The sequence below is a fragment of the Pan troglodytes genome, chromosome 21 (assembly GCF_028858775.2).
Source record: "Pan troglodytes isolate AG18354 chromosome 21, NHGRI_mPanTro3-v2.0_pri, whole genome shotgun sequence".
NCBI lineage: Eukaryota > Metazoa > Chordata > Mammalia > Primates > Hominidae > Pan > Pan troglodytes.
The window spans coordinates 7,525,900-7,549,674 of NC_072419.2; the positions used below are offsets into that span (position 1 = coordinate 7,525,900).

The 23,775-nt window shown below is 50.8% G+C and overlaps 3 protein-coding genes across 4 annotated transcripts in view; 2 read left to right on the forward strand and 1 right to left on the reverse strand.

Annotated features, from left to right (window-relative positions):
• The window catches only part of FAM110A (family with sequence similarity 110 member A), a 139,152-nt gene that overhangs the window by 28,405 nt on the left and 86,972 nt on the right, over window positions 1-23,775 (forward strand). Inside the window, exon 2 of the mRNA XM_063803325.1 lies at window positions 4,137-4,505. Coding sequence (XP_063659395.1) covers window positions 4,137-4,505 — 369 coding nt within the window. The remainder of the gene's footprint in view (window positions 1-4,136; window positions 4,506-23,775) is intronic.
• Window positions 9,928-10,571, reverse strand: LOC469854 (putative ribosomal protein eS10-like). The gene has a single exon (XM_525239.9). It carries the CDS (start codon window positions 10,502-10,504, stop codon window positions 9,974-9,976), a length of 531 nt encoding a protein of 176 aa, XP_525239.1. The 5' UTR covers window positions 10,505-10,571; the 3' UTR covers window positions 9,928-9,973.
• On the forward strand, window positions 11,433-16,784 carry LOC134806946 (family with sequence similarity 110 member A). Of its 2 annotated transcripts, none has more exons than XM_003316799.6 (2): window positions 11,433-11,821; window positions 15,215-16,784. In XM_003316799.6, exons 1-2 carry the CDS (start codon window positions 11,511-11,513, stop codon window positions 16,197-16,199), a joined length of 1,296 nt encoding a protein of 431 aa, XP_003316847.4. In that variant the 5' UTR covers window positions 11,433-11,510; the 3' UTR covers window positions 16,200-16,784. The 2 variants fall into 2 exon arrangements, with proteins under 2 accessions (XP_003316847.4, XP_063659388.1); XM_063803318.1 differs by lacking the exon at window positions 11,433-11,821 and adding an exon at window positions 12,580-12,656.

Genomic DNA, 23,775 nt, shown 5'->3' on the forward strand with positions numbered 1-23,775 from the left:
GCGCCCAGATGATCTCTCTTTACATGGCCTAATCTGGGATCCTGACAAAGTTCCTTCTGCCCTCTGCCTCACTTTCTCAATCTAGGAATGGGCCTCTCGGTTTTTGTTTTGTCTAATTTTAAGCTCTGGGCTGTGCATGGCAGAGGCAAACTTGAAGATGCAAGGGTCAGTGAGCAGGGCCTTTATCCAGGTATCTCAAATATCTCCCAACCCCTGATTAAAGTTAAATATCTCAGAGAAGAATTTGGTCAACACCATTGTTGTCATTCCTGGTTAATAACAGGGAAGTTGAGGTCTGGGAAGCACCCTAGTGATGTGTCACATGGCCATGTGCTTCTGTGAAATTTACCAATGTGAGGCATCTTAACCTCATTCTGTTAAAACCACTATCTCCTTTCATTCCAACTTCCCTTTGCATCAGATGATGTTGGGGTTGGTGTGAGCAGTTTGGGCATCTTGCTAAAAGGACCTTAACATTTACTTTGGGTTTAGTGGGATGTATTTATATTGTTTCCAGTCACTTTTGTGAAAAATTATTACTAACTGACCTGGTAATGAAATGGCTTCCAGGAATATATCCATACCGAGCATACCGAGCTGACTCAACTTGTTGTGGCGTAAAGATTCAGGATCAGAGGTTATATCTCAAAATATATGAATGGTCCTACAGCACTCAGTTCCACAAGACTGTGAAGGAGAGGTTTGAATGTATACACGGAGCCAGCAGCTAGTTTATGGAAAGTATTACAGATGTGTTTGTCAGACAGGTAGCTAATAAAAATAATGTTATTTTTCTGGGTTTTGTAACATTTGTGCAATTTCTCTCTCTCTTTTTTTTTTTTGAGACAGGGTCTTGCTCTGTCGTCTAGGCTGGAATGCAGTGGTGAAATCATGGCTTACTGCAGCCTCAACCTTCTGGTCTCAAGCAATCCTCCCTCTCAGCCTCCTGAGTAGCTGGGACTATAGGCACGTGCCACCATGCCTGACTAATTTCTTTTTTCCTTTTTTTTTTTTTTTTTTTTTGAGACGGAGTCTCACTGTCGTCCAGCTTGGAGTGCAGTGGCACAATCTTGACTCACTGCAACCTCTGCCTCCCAGATTCAAGTGATTCTCCTGGCTGAGCCTCCCAAGTAGCTGGGATTACAGGTGCCCACTACCACGTCCAGCTAATTTTTTGTATTTTTAGTAGAGATGAGGTTCTGCCATGTTGTCTAGATTGGTCTCAAACTCCTGAGCTCAGGTGATCCACCAGCCTCAGCCTCCCAAAGTGCTAGGATTACAGGTATGAGCCACCATGCCTGGCCAGCTAATTTCTTTTTAAATTTTTTTTGTAGAGCTGGGGGTCTCGCTTTGTTGCCCAGGCTGGTCTGAAGCTCCTGGGCTCAGGCAATCCTTCCACCTCGACCTCCCAAAGTGGTGGGATTACAGGCATGAGCCACCTTATTGTGGTTTCTTGTCTCTTTCTAACCAAATCTTCACTTTATTACTTAATTTCATATCTGTAATTTTTTCTTAAAGAGGTCTCCCTAGGGCTGGACGTGGTGGCTCACACCTGTAATCCCAGCACTTTGGGAGGCTGAGGTGGGTGGATCGCCTGAGGTCAGGAGTTCGAGACCAGCCTGACCAACATACTGAAACCCTGTCTCTACTGAAAATACAAAAAATTAGCGGGTATGGTGGCGGGCACCTGTAATCCCAGCTACTCAGGAGGCTAAGACAGGAAAATCACTTGAACTCGGGAGGCAGAGGTTGCAGGGAGCTGAGATCGTGCCATTGCATTCCAGCCCGGGCGATAAGAATGAAACTCTGTCTCAAAAAAAAAAAAAAAAAAAAGAAGTCTCCCTAGGCTGAAGCCACCTGCTCAATTTTCTCTTGTGTCTTACAGGATCACAGGATCCCCCTTGCCTTTCCTCACTGTTACTCCCAAACAGTTCTCACATGTTTACAAGGGAATGTAACAGAGTGGATCAGAGAATTCATTCTGGATCCAGACCGACCTTAGTTTTCTCATCTATATAATGGGAATAATAGCAGGATCTCTCGCCTTAGATAGTCATGAAGTCCAATGAGATGATGTGTATAAAGCCCTAACACAATGTAGCAGAGGGCACAGGGCCAGGATTGATATTTAGCTGGTCCTCACGGATACAGCAGACTCCCTGTTTATGACAGCGGTTGGCTCTGATTTGGTTGGTGTCCGTGCCAGAGTGTACAATCATTATTAGCTATTGATATATTATTAGCTCCCTCCCCTGCCCACCCAGGGGTTTACGCAGTAAGTTCTCAATTATTGGCAATCCAAACAAAGAATAAAAGACACCAGCTGGAATAAAACAGAGAAGCTGGTTCCAAATTGAGCAATTCAGACTGACTGCTATAAAATTTCCTCAGCTTAAAGGCCCTTAGAGTTAATTCATTCTAATCCCCCTAAAAATATACTTTTTTGACATGTTCAAGTATTGGAAATTTGGAAAATTCACAAAAACACAAAGAAGAAATTAACTGCTGTGATTATAGATGATTATACACATATACATATGTATTGAATACATATTTATGCTGTACATAGTGTTTTGAAGCATACTGTACTTCAAAAAAATTTGGGAGGGGTGCATTGGCTTATGCCTGTAATCCTAGCAATTCAGAAGGCCAAAGCAGGAGGATCACTTGAGGCCAGGAGTTCTAGACTGGCCTGGGGCAACATAGCGAGACCCGTAGCTTGACATGGTGATGCGGGCCTGTAGTCTTAGTTACTCTGGAGGCTGAGGTGTGAGGATTGCTTCAACCTAGGTTACAGTGAGCTATGATTGCACCACTGCACTCCACCCTGGGCAACAGAGCTAGACCCTGTCTCTAAAAAACATAAATAAACCAATGTTTAATACTTAGCATTTCCCCCTATCTTTAAATATCTTTTAGCTACTTCACTTTTATTTTTATCTTTTTGAGATGATCTCTTGCCCAGGTTGGGGTGCAGTGGCACGATCTCAGCTTACTGCATCCCCCACATCCCAGGTTCAATCTATTCTCCTGCCTCAGCCTCCTGAGTAGCTGGGATTACAGGCATGTGGCACCACGCCTGGCTAATTTTTGTATTTTTAGTAGAGACGAGGTTTCACCACGTTGGCCAGGCTGGTCTTGAACTCCTGACTTCAGGTGATCTGGTTGCCTCAGCCTCCCAAAGTGCTGGGATTACAGGTGTGAGCCACTGCTCCTGGTAGCTACTTAACTTTTAATGGCTGCATAATATTCCTCATCAGAAAGTGGGAAAAATTAGGCTAGGTGGCGTGGCTCATGCCTGTAATCCTAGTACTTTGGGAGGCTGAGTTAGTAGAATTGCTAGAGCTCAGGAGTTTAAGATCAGTCTGGGCAACATGGCAAAACCCCATCTCTACAAAAAATACAGAAAATACCGGGTGTGGTGGTGCACACCTGTAGTCCCAGCTACTTGGGAGGCTGAGGTGGGAAGATTGCTTGACCCCAGGAGATTGAGGCTGCTGTGAGCTGAGATCCTGCCGCTGCACTCCAGCCTGGGCAACAGAGGCTCAAAAAAAAAAAAAAAAAAAAAAGAAAAGAAAAGAAAAGAAAAAGATAAAGAAATAAATAAAGTGTTAATAATTAAAAGTACTTTTAGAGGGTTATGTCATAAGCCTTGACAAGAGTTGTTCTGTAAAGCTACCTGGCATGTAAAAAGCTCAATTAAGTTAGCTCCTCCACAGGATGGAATTATATAACCAATCCCTTTCAAGAGGCATTGAAGTTGTTTCCATTATTTTTCTATGATGAATAAGGCTGAGCAATATTAATCTTTGCTCATATCTTTGGTCATTTCCTTTGTAAATTTCGGGACTGCTGGGTATGCACATTTTAAAATTAACTCACTCATCATCATGCAGTTAGGAGAACAGAGAAAGGAAGGGGCTTGCACCGGGTCACATAGGGAGTTAGCGTCAAAGTCAGGACTAGGAACCAGCCAGGGTCCTCCAACTGGAGCTCTTCCAGCTGGGGTCCTAGAGGAAGTCCCAGCTGGACGCGGGAGGGAGGAGGAGGAAGGGAAAGAACCAGGCGCCGGGGCTGAAGCGGCGGCAGGAAGAAGACGGGGCCGGCTGGGAGGAGCGGGCGGAGCTGCTGAGCAGCGCCTCTCCTTCGGGCCGCTGAAGCTAAGCGGTCGCCTGGCAACCCTGGCGGCGCGCCGTTCGAACGGAAGCGAGGAACCAATCAGGAAGTCCGGGGCGAACCATTCTGGTGTGAAGGGGGGCGGCGTGCTCACTTCCCCTTCCACGGCGCCCCAGGGACTTTCCCTGCGGTGGGGGCCTTCGACAACGAGGGCCACCCGCTCAGCTCGACTGCGGAGGGCAGCTCCAAAGGGGACCCCAAAGGTGCCCACGCGGGGCTGGGGCCTCCTGGGCGTCGTTGGGAGCGGCCACTACCGGCCCGGGTCCGAGCTGTCAGCCTCTCCAAAGCCTGCGCGAGAGGAGCCGGGACACGCCTAGCGCGGACTCCAGGTGAGGGCGCGGGTGGTTCCGGGTGCGACCCCGGGTCTGGGGGGCTCCGTTCCCCGAGCGTCTGCTGTCTGCTTTCTCCCCGCGTCGTACCTGCGTGTCATTTCACAGATGAGGACTCTGAGGCTCAGAGAGGCAAGTGTCCCGGCCCGGCGAGCTCTGGCGGAGAATCCAGTTCAAGTCTTTCTGCCCCACCTCGCAGCCCCTAGTCTAGTCACATCTGGACTTGCCTTGAGAGGCCCAGACGGGCAACTGGTAGTCATTTTCCCAGCGTTTTATCGGCAGGGACCTGTAGACCCCTGGCTGGATCACATATCCCCGCGCCCCACACTGTCCTCGGGATACCCCTTTTGGGCGTCTGTCTTTCCTTCTCCGCAGTCCGGGGTTGGACTCGGCTCATTTGGCGCCTTTCTGTCTACGGGGACAGAGGACCACTGTTTGGGGTTCGCACGGGACTGACATTTCTGGGCTGGATGCAGGGGCAGCAGATTCTCCAGCCCCCAGAGTCGCTGCTGGCCTCTTGGGAATCATCCCCAGTTTGGGGAAGGGAATAGAGCCAGTCCCTAAACCAAAGCCACTAGTCACCAGAGACTTTGGAATTGGGAGTGGGGCCGGAATCCCCCCAGGTGGAGCAGCTGACCTAGGCCAGACCCTGCTGTGTCTCCTGGGGACACCCCCTGCCCCCTAGGTTGCTATTGTCAGTCTCCTTTTGTAGGTGGGGAAACGGAGGTTCTAAGAAGTTAAGCCCCTTTTCGAAGTCACAGTCAGACAATGCAGTGGTTAGCTCCTAGTCCCTCTGGCTTCAATCTTAGAATCCTTGACACACAGAATCATGCATTTTGAGAGTCTTGAATCTCTTCATAAGGGAGTTACATATCCTCTCTCCTCTGGAGCCTGCCCCTGGCTTTGGGGGACAGGATCTCCGAGGACTCAGAAAGAAAACAAGGCTTTCCTTTATTCTTTCAACAAATATTATTTATTGACTTCATAAGCCCTGCTCTGGTTCTTGCATGTTTTGGTTTTTTTACTTATTGGCAAATTTATCATCTTCTCCCACTGTGATGCAAGGCAGGGGCTGAGGCAATTGAGCCAGTGCAAAATTTAGGGATGCCCAAAACCTCAGTAATCAAGATAACTGAAACTAACGTTCATGGACCATTTGTGTGTTCTGCAGGCAGGAGGTTAACTCACACAGCCTTCATGAAGTGCAGTCCTCCCATCTCTCAATCTCTCTCTCTCTCTCTCTATATATATACACACACACACACATATATGTATATATATGTATGTGTGTATATATGTATATATGTGTATATATATGCATATTTATAAATCATGAAACCACTGCCCTGTCCCTGACTTGCTCTGTTACATTGAGTAAGTTTCTTCAGTCTCTGGGCTGAGCTAAGAAGTCATGATGGTGCACTCAGGCCTGGGCAGAGGGCAGTCTAGGATAGGAAGTGGGCTTGGCTGTGGATCTGCCTCCCCCTCACCTTTCTAATCCTGCGTGCCAGGCCCTTCCCCAAGACCTTGCATGTGTTATCTTTCATTCTGTCCCCACTGCAAACTCCTTCATCCCCATTTTGCAACCTCAAGTGCAGACCTAGGCCTAGAAGATCAACTTGGTATCAGTGGGCCTAGATGTCCACATCCACACCCATTCCACAGCCTACTCCCTTCTCCCTTCCTAATGTTAGTGCAAGGCCACCCTGAGCAAGGCTGACTCCTGGGCAGGCCAGGGCACCAGCGTCTGGGAGGCCTCCAGAAATAGCTCAGGGCCTGGTGTGGCTCTGGAGGTGGCCCAGCTGGGTGTCCCTGACCTGGACAGCTGGGCTGAAATTGAGCTGGGGCTGCCATGCTGGCTGGCCCCTTGCCACTGCCTGGAGCCTTCCCGATCTCCTCTGGGGCAGGCAAGGGCCTCCCCAAATCTAGGCCAGGCTTCTGCTGAAGGGAAAGAAAGAAGCAGGTGGGAGGAAGGGGCGGGTTGGGTGTAGAATGTCATGAAAATTATAACCTTTGGAAACCACACCTCCCACCCCCTCACCAAAGAATAAAAATCACTAACACCTCTTGAGCATTTACTGTGTTCTAAGTACTTTACAAGTATGAACTCATTTAATTCCCTCAACTCTGTGATACAAGGTAATCACTGCTGTTCTTATTTCCATCTTGCAGAGGGGAAAGTGAGCACAAGAGAGGTTTAATAATTTGCATAAGATAACCTAGAGGTGGAGTTTGAACCCAGAGAGTCTGGCTCTAAATTTTACATTTTTTGGGGTGGGGTGGGGTGGGGCGGTGAATGAATTAAAATGTATATAAAATAAAATTTACCATTGTAACCACTTTTAAGTATACAGTTCAGTGGCATTAAGTACATTCCCCATTGCCTCTCCCCCCAGTGCCTGGCAATCACCATTCTACTTTCTGTTTGAGTGAATTTGACTACTTTGGGTACCTCTAGGTATTATAAATGGAATCATAACAGTATTTGTCTTGTTGTGTCTGGCTTATTTCACTTAGCATAATGCCTTTAAGTTTCACCCATGTTGTTGTATGTGTTAGAATTTTCTTTTTTATGGCGGAATAATCTATTCTAATATTCTATGTATATGCTACATTCTGTTTATCCATTCATTCCTTGATGGACACTTGGATTGCTTTTGGCTGTTGTGACTAATGCTGCTTTGAGCATGAATGTACAAATATCTGTTTGAGTTCCTGTTTTTAATTGTTTTGGGTATACACTCAGAAGTGGAATTGCTGGGTGATCCTATGGTAATTCTGTTTAATTTTTTGAGGAACTACTTTACTGTGTTTCACAGTGACTGCACCATTTTATGTGTCCATCAGCAGTGCACAAAGTGCTAATTTCTCAGCATCTTCACCAACACTTGTTATTTTCTGTTTGTATTTTTTTTTTGGTAATGGCCATCTTCAGGGGTGTGATGTGGTATCTCATTGTGGTTTTAATTTACATTTCCCTAATGACTAATGGTGTTGAGCATCTTTTCCTGTGCCTGTTGGCCATTTGTATATCTTTGGAGAAATGTCTGTTCAAGTGACTCTGCATTGTTTTTTTTTTTTTTTTTTTGAGACAGAGTTTCGCTCTGTCGCCCAGGCTGGAGTGCAGTGGCGCCATCTCGGCTCACTGCAACCTCTGTGTCCCGGGTTCAAATGATTCTCCTGCTTCAGCCTCCTGAGTAGCTGGGATTACAGGCCCCCGCCACCATGCTGGGCTAATTTTTATATTTTTAGTAGAGACGGGGTTTCATCATCTTGGCCAGTCTGGTCTTGAACTCCTGACCTTGTGAACCACCTGCCTCAGCCTCCAAAGTGCTGGGATTACAGGCTTGAGCCACCGCACCCAGCCATGACTCTGCATTCTTAACCATTACCTGTGCTTCTCTTAGATTTGTAACCTCTGAGAATAGTGGATCAGCATTCTGGGCTGATGAAGGCCTCCCTCAGGAGCTGGGCACTGGATGATCTATTTGGTTGAATAGTTATCATAGCCTGCACTTTGGTGACATTTGTCATGCATGGACCTCATGCAGAGAGGGAGGCACTGTTGTGAGTCCTGTTTTGCAGTTAGGGAAACTGAGGTATGGAGACGTTGAGTATTTTATCCAAGGTCTCATAGCTAATCATCGGTGGAGCTAGGATTTGAATGGGTTCTGGAGTCCATGCTATACCTTACAGATATGGCCAGGGGGATGGAGTAGTGAAGACCACTGCAGGCAGCAGAACCAGTGTGTGCAGAGGTTTGTATATGGTGGCTTTGGAGAAAGAACAGGACTTGGGTAGAAGTGGTCAGAGCCCAGCTTGAATGGGGGTGACTTGAAGTTGGAGGAAGAGTAGGACAGGTCTGGAAAGGCCAGGAGGAGCACGGTCAGGGTTTGGGGAGGAGGCTTGGTGCTTAGGGACCCTGGCCTTTTTTTTTTTTTCTTCTCACAAGATATTTATTAATTACAAAGGGAAAATAATAACTGTACAGTGGAGAAATTTGGCAGATACTGCCTTAACCAAGGAATTGGCTGATCAGTAAGATTAAGACAAACTGTTGTTATGAGTGGGTGTGGTAATGTACCTATAGTCCCAGCCACTCAGGAGGCTGAGGTGGCAGGACTGCTTCAGCCCATCTATTTGAGGCTGCAGTGAGCTATGGAGTGCACTCCAACCTGGGCAACACAGTGAGACCTCATTTCTAAAAAAAGAAAAAAGAAGCCTTCTGATACCATGTACTAAGAAGGACACAACATCACTTTTGTGTTATTCTTGACAGATATGTTTAACTTTCTCTCCTTTCTTTCTTCCTCTCTTTCTTTCTTCTCTCTTTCTTACTGATATAAGAAAAAGCTTTATACATTTAATATGTGCCTCTTGATGAGTGGCCTTGGCCTTCGAGGTGGCCTGGGTCCAGAACAGCTGGTTGTTCAACGGTATTTCCTCTTGTGTTTGGTCCCTGAAGGAAGAAAATTGGAAGGGTGTGATGGAGCTCATGGTCCAGTGGGAGACATAGGAAACGAGTTATATTTCCTCTCCTAGATAAAAGAGTATCTAAAATGACAGGATGTAATGAGTGCTCGGAAGGGAATAAAATGGGTAAAATTGCTGAGGGGGTCTCTTGGAGGAGATGACATTTGAAATGAGATCTGAAGGGGGTGAGGGAAGAGGTTCCAGACAGAGAATAGCTGGTGCAAAAGCCCTGAGGCAGGAAAGACCTTGTGTTCAGGAACAGCAGGGAGGGCTTTGTGGCCAGAGCAGGAAAGAGGTTGGAGATAAGATGGGAGATTTGGACAAGGACTGAGTCCTGGAAGGCCTGAGGGCCAAGTGGGGAGCTTGGATTTTTTTTTTTTTTTTTTGAGACAGAGTCTCACTCTGTTGTCCAGGCTGGAGTGCAGTGGCTCAATCTCAGCTCACTGCAGGGAGCTTGGATTTTATTGTAAGGGAGCCACAGGAGGGTTTAAACACAGCAGTAATGAGACTTTATTTCTGCTGGGAAAACATTGCCGTTATTGCCCCCATTTTACAGCAGAGGAAACCGAGACTCAGAACCATAACCAGGGAGTGCTTCCTAAGGTGGTTTCTCCCTCTGGGGTCCAGCCGACGAGGCAGTAGATTCCTTGGGACTTCCCTGGGGGGCATATCTGGTGAGTGGCCAAAGCCCAACACTGAAAACACCGTCTCTTCCACCTCCCCTCCCCAGACGTGAGCCTGGGTTCCAATCCTGGCTCTACCATTAATCAGCTGTGTAATTTTGGGCAAGTGGCCTTACCTCTTGGAGCCTCAGTTTTCTCATCTGAAAATGGGCATAATAATAGTAGCCCTCACAGGGTAGGTGTGAGGATTAAATTAGTTAACATTTTGTAGAGCTTAGAACAGTGTCTGGTACAAAGAAAGTGCTCAGATGAGATTTGTTCTTTTCTGTTTTGGCTGTAAGTTTATTCAATGTGAAATAATCCTCTCCAGTTTTATTGAGGTGGCTGATCACGTCCACGACCACATCCGCCTCTAAACTGGAATTCGGTTGCCGACCCAGCCCCAGCCTCGGCTTTCTTGTCAGCACCAGGGGGCACAGAACACTGTCCGTAGGTATCTCTGTCGGCTTCCCGTCTTGTGAGTCTTGCAGGTCGCTTACCCTCCAGACCTTTAGGCCGAGGCCTGCCAGTCTCTGGACGGCTGCGGTGTAGGGTGGCAGGAACAATCTCGGGGGGCAGATGTAGGGTGGCAGGAACAATCTCTGGGGGCAGATGAAGGTAATCACGGAGATACTGGCTACCCTCATTGGTAAGGTACCAGTAGAAATGTCTCCAGGCAAACCGTTCCTTCACGCAGCCTCGGGACTTGAGAGACTGCATGGCCTTCATGACGTGAAGGTTGGGCACATTCTTGTCTGCCAGCTTCGGGTGCTTAGGCATGTGGACATCCTTCTTGGCCACCATGACTCCCTCCTTAAAAAGGAGTTCATGAATGGCAATCCGGTTCTTCTTAGGCATCAGCATCTTGGCAGCTGTAGGGTCCGGGGCTGGGGCTGGAAAGGAAGGACTGTTCTTTTCTTTGCTATTACGAAAATCATTACTGTTGCTTTGCTGTTACTACTATTAGCGCCTGAAGGAGCCTTCCCTCCCCATCCCCCATTTCTGCCTCCGTGGAGGGCTAGGCAGGGCTCAGCAGGCCATTTGGAGGATGAAGGACTTGTTGCCCCGTCCCCTGTAAAGTCAGGGACTGGAGGAGGCTGCAGTGCTGAGGGGGAAGGAAAGCTGATGTGCATCACTGCCAGTTTCCTCATGCCCTGTACCCTAGTCCTGGCCCAGCTCCCACAGGCACAGACATGGAACAGGAGCCTCTTCAGCCTGAGTGGGGCAGAGGGCTGAGGCTGAGGCCTGGGGGACAGCTCCTTCTCTGGGCCTCAGGATTCCCATGAAAAAATGGCCTATCAAATGTTCCTACCTGCAGTGAGTTATAGGACTTGGGGTGGAAGAGGTGACAGTCACCTCCCTCTGGGAATTCCTTCCTGCAGGGCTGCAGTCTCTGGGGATTTAAATGAGTATGGTGCCTGGCACCCCAAAATTCTAGTTACTGTTGTTACTATGACGGCTGTTGTTACCAATGTTAACAGTTTTCACAAGGCAGCTAAGGCATGCTCAGGCTCAGCCTGTTCCAGAGGGATGGACTCTACACGTGACAGCATGGAGCACCAGGAGGGTCCCGCAGCCTGGTCAGGGACACACAGCTAGAAAGTGGTGGCGTTAAGCCTTGGTCTGGAGGGAAAGTGCGCAGGCTGGACTCCCCAGAGTGATTTTGGGCTAGTGACTCAGCCTCTCTCAGCCTCAGTTTACCATTAGTCAAATGGGGTAACAATAGAACTCACCAGATAGTGATTGTTGGGAAGATTAAAATGGGTTACCCGATACCAAGAAAAACACTTTCCCGTGCCTGGCACAGTGAACATTACCTGGAGGTCGTTCTGAGTGTCAGGGAGCGGCGCTCAGTTTGTCCATCTCTAAGATGGGTGCGCTTGCCTGCCAGAGCCACGGGGACTCCGCGCGCCAGGTGTGCGGTGGGCGGGTCTCGGCTCCCGGAAGAACTTCTCTGGGTGGTCCTGGAGCGGGTCGGACCCAGTTCCTGAGCCAGGCCAGCTGCCGGCGGCCGGGGCTCGGGTTCTGGCCCCTGCCTGGCTTTCCTTACCCTTTTCGGGTAATACCTGGACCAGCGGGTTCACTTGCCCGCGGCCGCCGGAAGTTGCGCAAACTCAGGTTGCCGGAGCCCCAGGTGGGCCGGGCCGGAGGAGCGCAGGCCAGCGGCGCGGGCGCAGCCGGGTACGTGCGGACCGGGGCGGGGGGCGCCCAGCCGGGGTAGGGGACGGCCCGAGCACCCCTCCACCCCAGGACGGCGGCAACGGGGCAGGGATCTCCCTTTCGGCTTCAAGAGGACCGCGGGGATCGTGCCGCTCTCTCCCTCATTTGAGAGCCAGGCCAACTCGGACTCAGAGGGGCGGCGAGTGGCAAGGGTCACACAGCGCCCTGCTAGCCGACCCCCCATCCCCCGCCACCGGGAGTCCTCAAGCTTTTCCGGAATTGAGGGAGAGCAAAAGCCAGACTGGGGATCTGAGTTCCCCGCAACCCTGCCCCGCGGCCTCTGGAGGCTGACGCTGGGGAGCTAGTGGGGAGGGGGCCAGGTGGGGATGCGTGCCCCCGGGATGCAAGCCAGAAGGGCCGGCGGTTGGGGGCATTCATGGGAGGCATTTGAATCCGTGGGTGGGGCATTGGGCGGTGAGAGGAGGCCTCAGAGGGGACATTGAGTCCCGCTTGGGGACTTGGGACCCTGGCTTCACCTGGCGGGAGCCGCTGCACCTCCGTTTGCCCACTCGTGACATGGGGCTGTTGAGGTCAGCTCACTGATCGGCCTCTGTCTTGGGCCTGCTTTGTCCGCGGTGTGGGCTGGGACAGACCCTCGTGGGGCTTGCTTAGAGACCCCTACGTGGGGGTGGTCTGTGGACTTGGTTAGTCGAAATCTTGAAGACCAGGAGCCTGGTTCGTGGCTCCGCCTTTTTGCCAGATGCTGAGGAAAGCCCTCGACCTGTTTGATCTCTCCATCCTTATCGTGACCTGGAGGCTCAGGAAGGTCTATTTTTAACCTCGTTTCACGGATAAGGTAACCGAGTCTGTAAAGAGGCGAAGCTGCTTTCGCAAGGCGCACAGCGGGCGGGTGGGCGAGCCGAAGGCCGGCGGGCCCGCGGCGCCAAACCCGGGTTGGCTTTCGCATCTGTCCCGGCCCCGCCAGAGGGGACCCCAGGGCCAGCAGATGGGGCCAGAGGGGCTGGGGGCCCGATCGGGGTCGTGCACGGGGTTTCTGCCCCGGCCCCGCCCGTCTGACCTCCTTCTCCCTCTTTATCCGGATGGTGCCCGCAAGGGAACTGCCACTGCGGACGGGTTGGACTGGTTTGGGAGGTGGCGGCCTGGGGGTGGGGCAGAGTTTGGCTGCCTCTACTATGCTCCTTTCCTGTCAGGTCCTTCCCACCTGAGGTCTCATGGGGGTCGGCCCTGGTGGAGCGAGGCTTCCTTTCCCATCCACTCCATCTCTCCTGCCTTGGGAGCGGCACCCAAGGATCTATTCCCAACTCATGGCTGCTGCGGAGGTCTCCAGCTGGTGGTTGGGGGCCAGATGGAGGAGGAGGGGACAGATATGTTTGCAGACATATTTTGTTTGCTGTATATGCAATGTTTTAATCATTATTATTGAATATGCTGACAGTTAAGAATCTAGAGTTTTTATGTACTCCTGGATTTCCAGCTTCCTGGAACAATACACCTACCACCTTGGACCCATATGCCTGCAGCAGGCAGGGTACCTAGATGTCTCTAGTTCATCCCTGATCACCCAGTTCACGTCTGGCTCCCATAAATATTTCAGTTCAATAAATTTTTATTGAATATTCTGCCCTAGTATGTGTCTAGGGCAGTATCTTGAAACCGGGGTATAGTGAACAAAATAGCCAACCCCCACCCCCCCCCCACACACCCCTGCCCTCATGGAGCTGATATTTTAGGGGGATGGGCACAACAAAGAGTAAAACAACCACACACAAATGGAGTTACTTGAGCAGCGGATAAGGAGAAAAGGAGTAGTGCTGGGGGGGTCAGGAGCGCCAGGGAGAAACAGGATGTGGTACTGAAATCAGTGCCTTATTTATCTATTCTGGGACCTGGGAAAGTCACTTCTCTGAGTCTCAGTTTCTCCATCTGCACAACAACCCACAGGCTTGTGGGAGGTTATAGGGAGGACGGCACCCAGCAGAGATCCCTGCCTCCCCACCCCAATCCAGACTCACTCCCTTCTGGATTTTTGGATGTCTAGGTGGGGCTGTCCAATGTAGCTTCCTACCATGGATGGAAATGCTGTACTCTGTGCTGCCAAACACAGTGGCAACTGGCCACATGTGGCTATTGAGAACTTGAAATGCCACTAGTGTAGCTCAGGAACTGAATTTTATGTTTTTATTTCATTTAAATTTAAAGTTAAGGTTGAATAGCCACATGTGGCTGCTGGCTATTGAGCTGGACAGCACGGGTCTAGATGGCTTGAACTGTAAGCCGTCTTGGGGAACACCCAGATTAAGTACCTGCCCCCTCCATTTTACAGATGAGAATGTTTGGGACTTGGTATGTGGGTTTTCTTCTGTCCCATTTCCAAGGGGCCTTGTGGGGTGACTCTGTGGGCTTGGCCCTTCCTTGGAAACAGGGTCAGGGTTGGCTTGATGTCTGGGGCATCAGGCCCTGACGCTTGGGTGACCACGTAGACACTTGTGCATCCACGTGTATGCCCTCCTCCCAGGTGAGTGCCCATTCCATGGCTGCAGGCAGATCGAGGGTCTGCCGGATGCCTCCATGCAGGGCTGTGTGATTTTGGACATTTCCAGCTTCTCTCAGCACAGCATAGCTCAGGGCTGATGTTTCCACGTGACAGGCATTTGTGGATCACCGTGGGCCATCCAGTTCCATTCAGGAAGCTGACGGATGTCTGGACTCCACTGGGGCGGGGGTGGAGATTTTCTTTGCTCCTTCCCTATAAGCTCTGCCCTTTGCCTGGGGCCTGGCATGTCTAGGCGGGTGGATGGCACAGGGCAGCTTCCTGCCTGGATGGGTGAGGGGTAGAGGTGGTACCAGGCTCCCTGTGGGGAGTCCAGGTGGGGTGTGGGGCTGGAGCCCTTTTTCTTGGTCATTTAACCCTACACCCCGGTGCCAGCACCTTCCTTTTTGGTGGTAAGGGGCAGAGCCACCTACTCGCTGGGTTAAGCAAGTTGGTTGCCTCTCTGGGCTTCAGTTTCTCCATCCAAAAAATGGGGCTGTTGAGAGGACCTGAGGTTGAGTTGACTGGTGCGTAGCACAGAGCCTGGAGCCTCCCTTGCTCCCTTTAGCGCGTGCCTTGCCCTGTCTTTTCTGCTCAGGTTGCCCAGGTCTTTTTTCTCTAGCACCTTTTTTCCTCTCTTAGTCTCAGCTGGGCCTGGTTCTCCCGGGGCAGGAGGGAGGGGGTGTGGGTGGGGCCTGAGGCCCCGCAGCTGCTGCCTTGTGCCTGCTGATTGGCTCCTTGTGGAGGGGCGTGGTCTCTACCTTATAATAGGGAAGGCGTCTTATCCTCTCAGCGGTGGCTGAGCCTCTTTGTCTGAGCGCGCTCGGCTTTTTTTTTTTTTTTTTTCCTCTCCTTCACTGCAGCAGTTGCCGGTGTCCAGCTGCCTACTTTCTGCCCGGATCTCTGGCTCCTCATTTCTCCGGTCTCCTCAGACTAAAGCCCTCGGGATATGCAGCAACCATGCCTGTGGACACGCTGAGCCCCGGAGCCCCGTCCGCCCCCGCCCTACCTTGCCGCCTGCGGACCAAGGTCCCTGGCTACCTGCTACGGAGGCCGGCAGATGGTGGAGTCCGGAAACCGAGCGCCGTGGAGCGCCTGGAGGCCGACAAGGCCAAGTACGTCAAGAGCCTGCATGTGGCCAACACCCGCCAGGAACCTGTGCAGCCCCTGCTGTCCAAACAGCCACTCTTTAGCCCTGAGACTCGCCGCACAGTGCTCACGCCCAGCCGCCGAGCCCTGCCTGGCCCCTGCCGACGGCCCCAGCTGGACCTGGACATCCTCAGCAGCCTCATCAACTTGTGTGATAGTCCCGTGTCCCCTGCCGAGGCCAGCCGCACTCCTGGACGGGCAGAGGGAGCCGGCCGTCCTCCCCCAGCCACCCCTCCACGACCGCCGCCCAGTACCTCTGCGGTCCGCCGAGTGGACGTCCGCCCCCTGCCCGCCTCGCCTGCCCGGCCCTGCCCATCACCCGGCCCTGCCGCCGCCTCCAGCCCAGCCCGGCCGCCGGGTTTGCAACGCTCTAAGTCGGACTTGAGCGAGCGCTTTTCTAGGGCAGCCGCTGATCTTGAGCGCTTTTTTAACTTCTGCGGCCTGGACCCGGAGGAGGCGAGAGGGTTGGGTGTGGCCCACCTGGCACGGGCCAGCTCGGATATCGTGTCCCTGGCAGGGCCCAGTGCCGGGCCGGGCAGCTCTGAAGGGGGCTGCTCCCGCCGCAGCTCGGTTACTGTTGAGGAGCGGGCCCGGGAGCGCGTTCCCTATGGCGTGTCGGTGGTGGAGCGCAATGCCCGCGTGATCAAGTGGCTGTATGGGTTAAGGCAGGCACGGGAGAGCCCAGCAGCTGAAGGCTAGGCACCACTGGGCCTGGAATTCGCCACAGGACAGATCTTACAGAGGCAAGTGGTCCCTGGACCTCTCTTGCATCCATTCTCTAGACGGCCATGTCAGAGGCTCCACCCTGTTGTGAACTTGGTATGGAGGCAAAGGCTTAGAGGCTGGACCAGCGTTCTTGGGCAAGGACTGACTCTCGAAGGGTTTTGTTCTTGACTTTGGACACCTGAGAACCCCCTCCTCCCCTCCCCCAATACAAGGTTTTTGACATGAGTGTACTCCTGCTTAGTTCCTCTTGTGGGGCTGCATTTGCGGTGCTTTGCCCTCCCCACTGTGAGTGAGGGGCCGAGGGATCTCCTCAATCCTGTCTCCCCAGCGGCTCTGTTTCCTCCTTCCTTCCTTGGCCTCTGTCCTTTGCTGACTTCCTCTTCCTTACCCAGCAGAACTCACCCTGGGGTCGGGGCAGTGGGGAGGGGCCTATCCACTGCTCTTCCTAGTCCTTGGCAGCTGGCCTAGGTGGGCAGACTATAGGAGGGACTGGTTAGGAGTCTGCATTGCTTTGACTTCCCTCTCCTTGGTTAATAAACACAAATGCTTGTTTCTCAAGGGCTGGGCCTTCAGACTCTTCTGTGCCACAAGAGAAAGGGTGAGAGAAGTCTTGGGGTGGGGCCATGAAAACAGTAATTGTTCACCCCGAGGTCTAGTGGTGGGGCATGATGATAGCGGCTGGCCTGGCTGGAGACATGTCCCCGTGGTGGGTTCTCATAACTCTCCTGGAAGGCTAGCAGGCCTGCCTCATCGAGGAGGAAACTGAGATCCAGCCATGAGTGAGCTGGAATAGAGCTGGGAGTAAGAATGGGGTCTTTCCCCTGCACCAGAAAGGGAGCCTGCAGGGGAAAGGCCGATGGGGTGCATAGACTCTCCCCAACCAGGAGTGTTCCATCCAAGCCCTGCCCAGTTCCCAAGGGGGCAGGAAGCTCGGAGAGGGCAAATCTGAACTTGAGGTCACACAGACCATAGAGTGAGGATGAGAAGTGGGAGTTTTGAAGGAAGAGAGACTTGAGGTGGACGGCACAAAATGAGTGGCCTCCCTGGTGATCTTGGACAAGCCAGTTTCCCTCTGGGCCTCAGTGGGAGAGTTACGCAGCACAGTCCTCCTTGGGTTGGGGCACTGGTGCATTCTGGGCCCTTCATGCTATATTCCAATACCTGGGGAGAGGGGAAGGAAGGGGCTGGCACTGGGCTTCGAGGCCTCAGCTTCTTCCAGTCTCCCTCCAGGTCAGTTACCTACTAGGACACCCCACCTTGGCTAGTGGAGCAGCTAGGGCTAGGGCTGGGCCTACAAAGGGCGAAAGCGGGGGTGGCCTCTCTGGTGCCCCACGGTGGGCGTGGAGAGGGGGTGGGTGGCGCTTCCTTTCACAGGCTGCCTTGGCTGCAGCACTCAGAAACAGGAAGCTCTAATGGGGGCCCTGGTGACAGGTTTGATGTAGGTTTTATTTTAAGCATAAAGAGGAGATTTCCGTTGGACTGTTGACAAACATCCAGATCAGCCCAGCTGTCCATCTCTCTGTCTGTCTGCCTGTCTACAACTAGCCCCCAGGGGCCTGGGATGGGCCTGGGCAGTTTGGGGAAAGAAGGGAAAATTGGGTTCTAGAAGAAGATGGTGTTCCAGCTCATGAGACTGGAGCTCATGATACTGGTGGGGAGACAAGCATGAGGAGGGTGGTGACCTACCCACAACCCCCCATGGTGCCCAGCAGTTTTGACAATGCAGGAGCTGGGCCTCCAGGGTCCCCATGCTGAAGGAGTGATGGTGTCAGGAGAGAGAATCCAGGCAGGATCTGCAGACGTGGTGCCCTTTGAGGTGTCAAAGACTAGATTTCCTAGGCAACCCTGCTAGAATTCAGGGCTAGTCATTGCCCCTTGCTGTGACCTGGCAGCCTCCGAGTAACCCAAGAAGGTGGATGGGCTGGCTGCATTTTACATGTGAAGAAATTGAGGTTCAGGTCACAGGACTGGTGGGTGACACCTTGTTTCTGAAGGAGGGTACAGTGCTTGAATCCTCAAGGTAGCCTTTTGAGGACCAGATATATTGTCAGAGCAGGAGGTTGAGCTCAGGGAAGGATAGCGACTTGTAGACTGTCACATAGCAGGTCTGCAGGACAGCCTGGGGTCACACTCTTGCCTGCCAGACACATCGCAGTCTGGATTCCTGGTTCTCCCAGCATGTACCCTACCACTCTTCCTCATCTTGGCACCCTTTTCTTCTGGTCACTTTATTACTGAGCATCTACTGGGTGCCCAGCAGTGGATAAGACAGACATGGCCCCTGTCCTAGTCTGGAGAAGAGAATGGGCAACTAAACATTCAGCACATAAATAATCATAGAATGTAAAGCAGGTTTACTTAGGGACTTCTGCCCTAAAACCAGAGCTGTTCCGAGGAGCTGGACCAGGGGATAGCTGAAAAGAGAATGCCTTTCCATAAATCCACTGGGAGGGTCTGTTGGGGAGAGAGCAGGGAGGGATTCTTGGAAGTGGGGAAGGTGCCAGATTGAGTCTTCTCCAATGGCTATGGCTTGGTCTTGGGAGGGCTCCCCCTGTTCCAGGATTCTGGAGCCTCCCGCCTTCCCTGCAGGCCTCTGTGGAGGGAGCAGGGCGGGGGGCTTTTGCACTCCTCCCTCCCCCAACCCTGCAGCCTTGGGGATCTGTGGAAACAGCCCCTCTATTGTTCTGCCTCCAGTTGGAGTGTGAGCCCTCGGAGGGCCTGCAGCTGCTGCCCTGTCTCCTGGGGCTGCCCAGCCCTCCGAAGCAGCTCCCCCAGGCCAGCCTGGCCCCAGCTGCCTAGCCCCTAATTAGGCAGAGATGAGATCTGCTCTCTGATCCGTTTCCCACCAGCTAATTATATACACGTGGATTTGGGAACCAGGCAACCTGGCTGCTCACTTCTATCATGAAGGTGGATGGGCCCTGGGAAAGGCAGCCCCCTCCCCCACAGACCTCAGTTTACCCTTTTGGCAGAGGATGGAGTGTAGCTGCAGAGGCCTGTTCCCTGTCCTTGGTTAAATAGTTCTGTTCCTGCTACCGAAACATTTAAGGAGACCCCCCCACCCCCATCTTACCTGATATCCTGTGTACAGGGGACCAGGAAAGGGTTGAGGAATTTGGCTATAGGTCCTTGACTCTAGGACCCCAGGGTAGGGTCATAGGATATAGGTGAGAGCGTGGCTGCAGCTGGCTGCCAATTAGATGTGCATATAGGAGGGCTTACAGTTGTGCTGGTCCATCCAGGCTGGTCCATCTGGGTGGGCTGAACACCCGGCCGGGTGCGGTGGCTCACGTCTGTAATCCCAGCACTTTGGGAGGCCAAGGCAGGCGGATCACTTGAAACCAGGAGTTTGAGACCAGCCTGGACAACGTGGTGAAATCCCGTCTCTACTAAAAATACAAAAATTAGCTAGGCATAGTGGCGGACACCTATAATCCCAGCTACTTGGGAGGCTGAGGCATGAGATTCGCTTGAACCCTGGAGGTGGAGGTTGCAGTGAGCCAAGATCGCACCACTGCCCTCCAGCCTGGGTGACAAAGCAAGACTCCCTCTCAAAAAAAAAAAAAAAAGGAGTGAACACCCCATCCAGGTTTTTTAAAAGGTAATATTGGTTGATGGGTACAGCAAACCACCATGGCACATACATATCTATGTAACAAACCTGCACATTCTGCACATGTATCTCAGAACTTAAAGTAGAATAAAAATAAAATAAAAGGTAATATTGTTTTTCAGATAATTCACTCATATATTTCTTCCAACATTTTATTAGGAAAAATTTCAAACATAGAGTTGAAAGAATTATACAGTGAACATTCATATACCCACCTACTAATGCACACTTGTTAATATTTCACTATATTTGCTCTATCAGGAATCTACCCATCTCTCCATCCATTAATACAACTTATTTTTTTAATACAACTTATTTTTTAATAAAGCTTTTCAAAGTAAGTTGCAAATATCAGTACACTTCCCTTAAAGTCACTTTAGTGTGCATGCCATTAGCTAGAATTCAATATTTGTTTGTCCTGTTCCTCCCTAGGTAACATTTACATGGAATGAAATGCACAGATCTTAAAGGTGCCATTTGCTGAATTTAGACAAATGCATACTGTACCCCAAACCCCTATCAGGGTATCAAGCATTATCACCTCAGAAAGTTTCCTTGCATCACTCTCCTGCCGAGTCCTGCCTGCCCACCATGGACATATTTTTCTATCCATATATATCAGTAATAACAAGCAGCATCCCTTGTCCTTTCCTCTACATCAGCCTCGCTCCCCAAAAGCAACCACTTACAACTTCTTAAACTATTTCTTCTGGTACTTTCCTCCATATTTTTAAATAACTTGCTTTTCCTGCTGTTTTCTTGATCAATTTTAGGCATACACACACACACACACACACACAGACACAGACACACATATATATATACATACATATATATATATATATATATTTATTTATTTTTTGAGACAGAATCTTGCTCTGTTGCCCCGGCTGGAGTGCAGTGGTGTGATCTTGGCTAACTGTAACCCCTGCCTCCCAGGTTCAAGCGATTCTCCTGCCTCAGCCACCTAAGTAGCTGGGACTACAGGTGTGTGCCACCACGCCTGGCTGATTTTTGTATTTTTTGTAGAGATGGGGTTTCACCATGTTGACCAGGCTGGTCTTGAATTCCTGACCTCAAGTGATCCACCCACCTTGGCTTCCCACAGTGCTGGGATTACAGGCGTGAGCCAGTGTGTCTGACCAATTTTAGGCACATATTGACTGACTTTCTGGTCTGATGTTTTCATAGTGTGGCCTCCACTGCCTGGCTGCCTGGCTTTGGATCCCAGCCCTTCCTCTTTCTGGCTGTATGACCTTGGGCAGTAACTTAACCTCCTTGGGCCTCAGTTTTCTCATTTGTAAAATGAGGGTGATAATAATAGTGCTGAGGTTATTGGGTTGTTATATGGATTCAAGATGTAAAAGGCTGAGAATAATGAACATCACCCAGTGAGCAGTCAAACTTTTTCTTCTCATAATCATTATTATCAGGAAAGATTTAGCTTTTGGTTCCCCCCTTTCAATTGGCATTTATCACAATTTTTTGTGAAGTGGATTTTAGTGTTATTCATATTATGACTATATAAATACTGTTTCCTTTCAAGCCAAGTCATATATTTTGGTTACATTTCCTTTCTTGTACAACTCTTTGTTCTTCCTGGAGTTACTACTCGCTTTGCTTTTTTTCATTTGCTGTTTCCTCTTAACCCATCCTTAATTCTTTTAATTATTTGACACCCTCAGTCTCCCCATAGTTAACATTACACATCCTGAAGCTCTTCAAGTGCTTTTAAAGAAGCATCCCCATCCATTTAAAAAAAATTGGAGCCAATTTTAAAAATAGAATCTCAAATACAATCTGTAAAATAAAGATTTGTGAGCATCCACTGTGTGCCAGGAGCTGTGCTAGGCAGAGTGGGAAGGTAGCCAAATAGGGGATATCCCTGCCCATGTGGGTTTCCAAGAGGGATGAAAACTGAAGCTCCACACCCCCAGCCTCTGCATTTACCGGGGAACACCTCAGCACCTCTAGGAATCTCAGGACCTCAGGGAGCCCAGATTTACTTATTTGTAAAATGAGGATCATTTTGTCATTCTGCAATCACTCCTTAATATGTTGTCTGGGGCTGTGTTGTGGCTGCTGGGTATAGAGCAATGATCTCCCCATCCCTTGAGGGGCTCACAAGAGCTGTGGGATAGAGCGGAGGCTGTGGATTGCAGCGGAGCAAGGGGAGCTGGGGAGCGGGTTTCCCAGAGGAAGTACCATAGGACGACGAGGGTCTTGGTGGGTAAGGGTAGTAAACGGCTGTTATGTTCCAAGGGCTGTGCAAAGAACTTCCATGTGTTGTCCCATCAAATCCTCCCAAAGACCCATTGAAAGGGGTCATATTTTTATCACAATTTCATAGATGGGGAAACTAAGGCCAGGAGAGTCCAAGGCCAGGGTCACACAGCTAATAAGCGGCAGAGGCAGTATTTGAACCCATGCAGTTGGGTTCTTAACCACACACTGCACTGTCTCTCACATCCAGATGCCCAGCTCCTGTCCCCACCTCATCCTGTATCTGCCTGGTCCTCTCCTGTCTACCCACTGGTGCTAACCTCTGGCTCATTCCATGCCCTTCGCTTTATTCATCCGTTCATTCAACACAAATCTACTGGGTGCCTTTTCCACGCCCAAACCTGGGCTGGGCAGTGCCAGGGACATAGAGCTTGGGCAGTATTGACTCACCCATTCCCAGATAGGCATTGACATTGACATGCAAGTGGCCAGGAAAGTTGTATAAATAAAGGGGTGTTTGGGGTTGAGTGATGGCTGTGTGTATGTGTGTGTGTGTGTGGCCTGCAAGGGGTGTGTGTCAGTGTGGCAGCAACAGACTTTCTGTGGAGGCCATTTATGAAGGCATATCTGTGTACTCTTGAGAGTGTGTTGTCTGCAGAGGGTGTGTCCACCAGGTATGTGGATCAGTGAGGCTCTGCTGCATAACAAACCACTCTAAGCCCAGAAGCCTAAAACCACTTATTAGCCTGTGTGAAGTGGCAGTCTGGCCTGGGCTTAGCTGGGCAGTTCTGGTTTTACCTGGGTTCACTTGCCTTGCTGCAGTCAGCTGAGGGTGGGGGCTCTGGGAGGGCTTCACTCACACGCTTAGCAGTTGGCAGGCTGTTTGCTGGGGTGCCTCCATTTGCTTTGATGAGGCTGGCTTGGGCTCATTCTTATGGTGACCTCAGGGTTCCACATTCAGCAAGAGAAGGTAAGCTCCAACGCACAGTGCATTTTGAGCCTCTACTTCTGTCAAGATTATAAATGTCCTAATAGCCCAAGTGACATGTCAAGTCAGATTGAAAGGATGGAGAAATAGACTCTCTCTCTCTCTCTCGGTTTTGTTTTTGTTCTTTGAAAACAAGCCCGGCTTGCCTGACTCCATCGCCCAGGCTGGAGTTCAGTGGCGCGATCTTGGCTCAGTGCAACCTCCGCCTCCTGGTTCAAGCAATTCTCCTGCCTCAGCCTCCTGAGTAGTTGGGACTACAGGTGCGTGTCACCACGCCCAGCTAATTTTTGTATTTTTAGTAGAGACGGGGTTTCACCATATTGGCCAGACTGGTCTCGATCTCTTGACCTCGTGATCTGCCCGCCTTGGCCTCCCAAAGTGCTGGGATTATAGGCGTGAGGCACGGCGCCTGGCTTAGAATCCATCTCTTAGTCACATTACACAGGGCATGAGTACAGATATGGAGGAATTATTGTAGCTGATTTTCAAACAACTTACCTGTGTGTGCAGGTAAAGAACTAGGGACAGTTCTCAGTTTTGGAGATAAAAAAAAATCTGGGCTGCAGTCCTGGCTCTTCCGCCCTTGCTGTCTGACCTTAGTCAAGTTGCCTCATTCTCTGAGCTTCTGTAAATTGGATAAAATTGAATGAAACGAGATGATCTTTATAAAGTGTTTGTGCTACTCATTTGTTTACAAACGCAGCACATATTTATTGAGGCCTCCT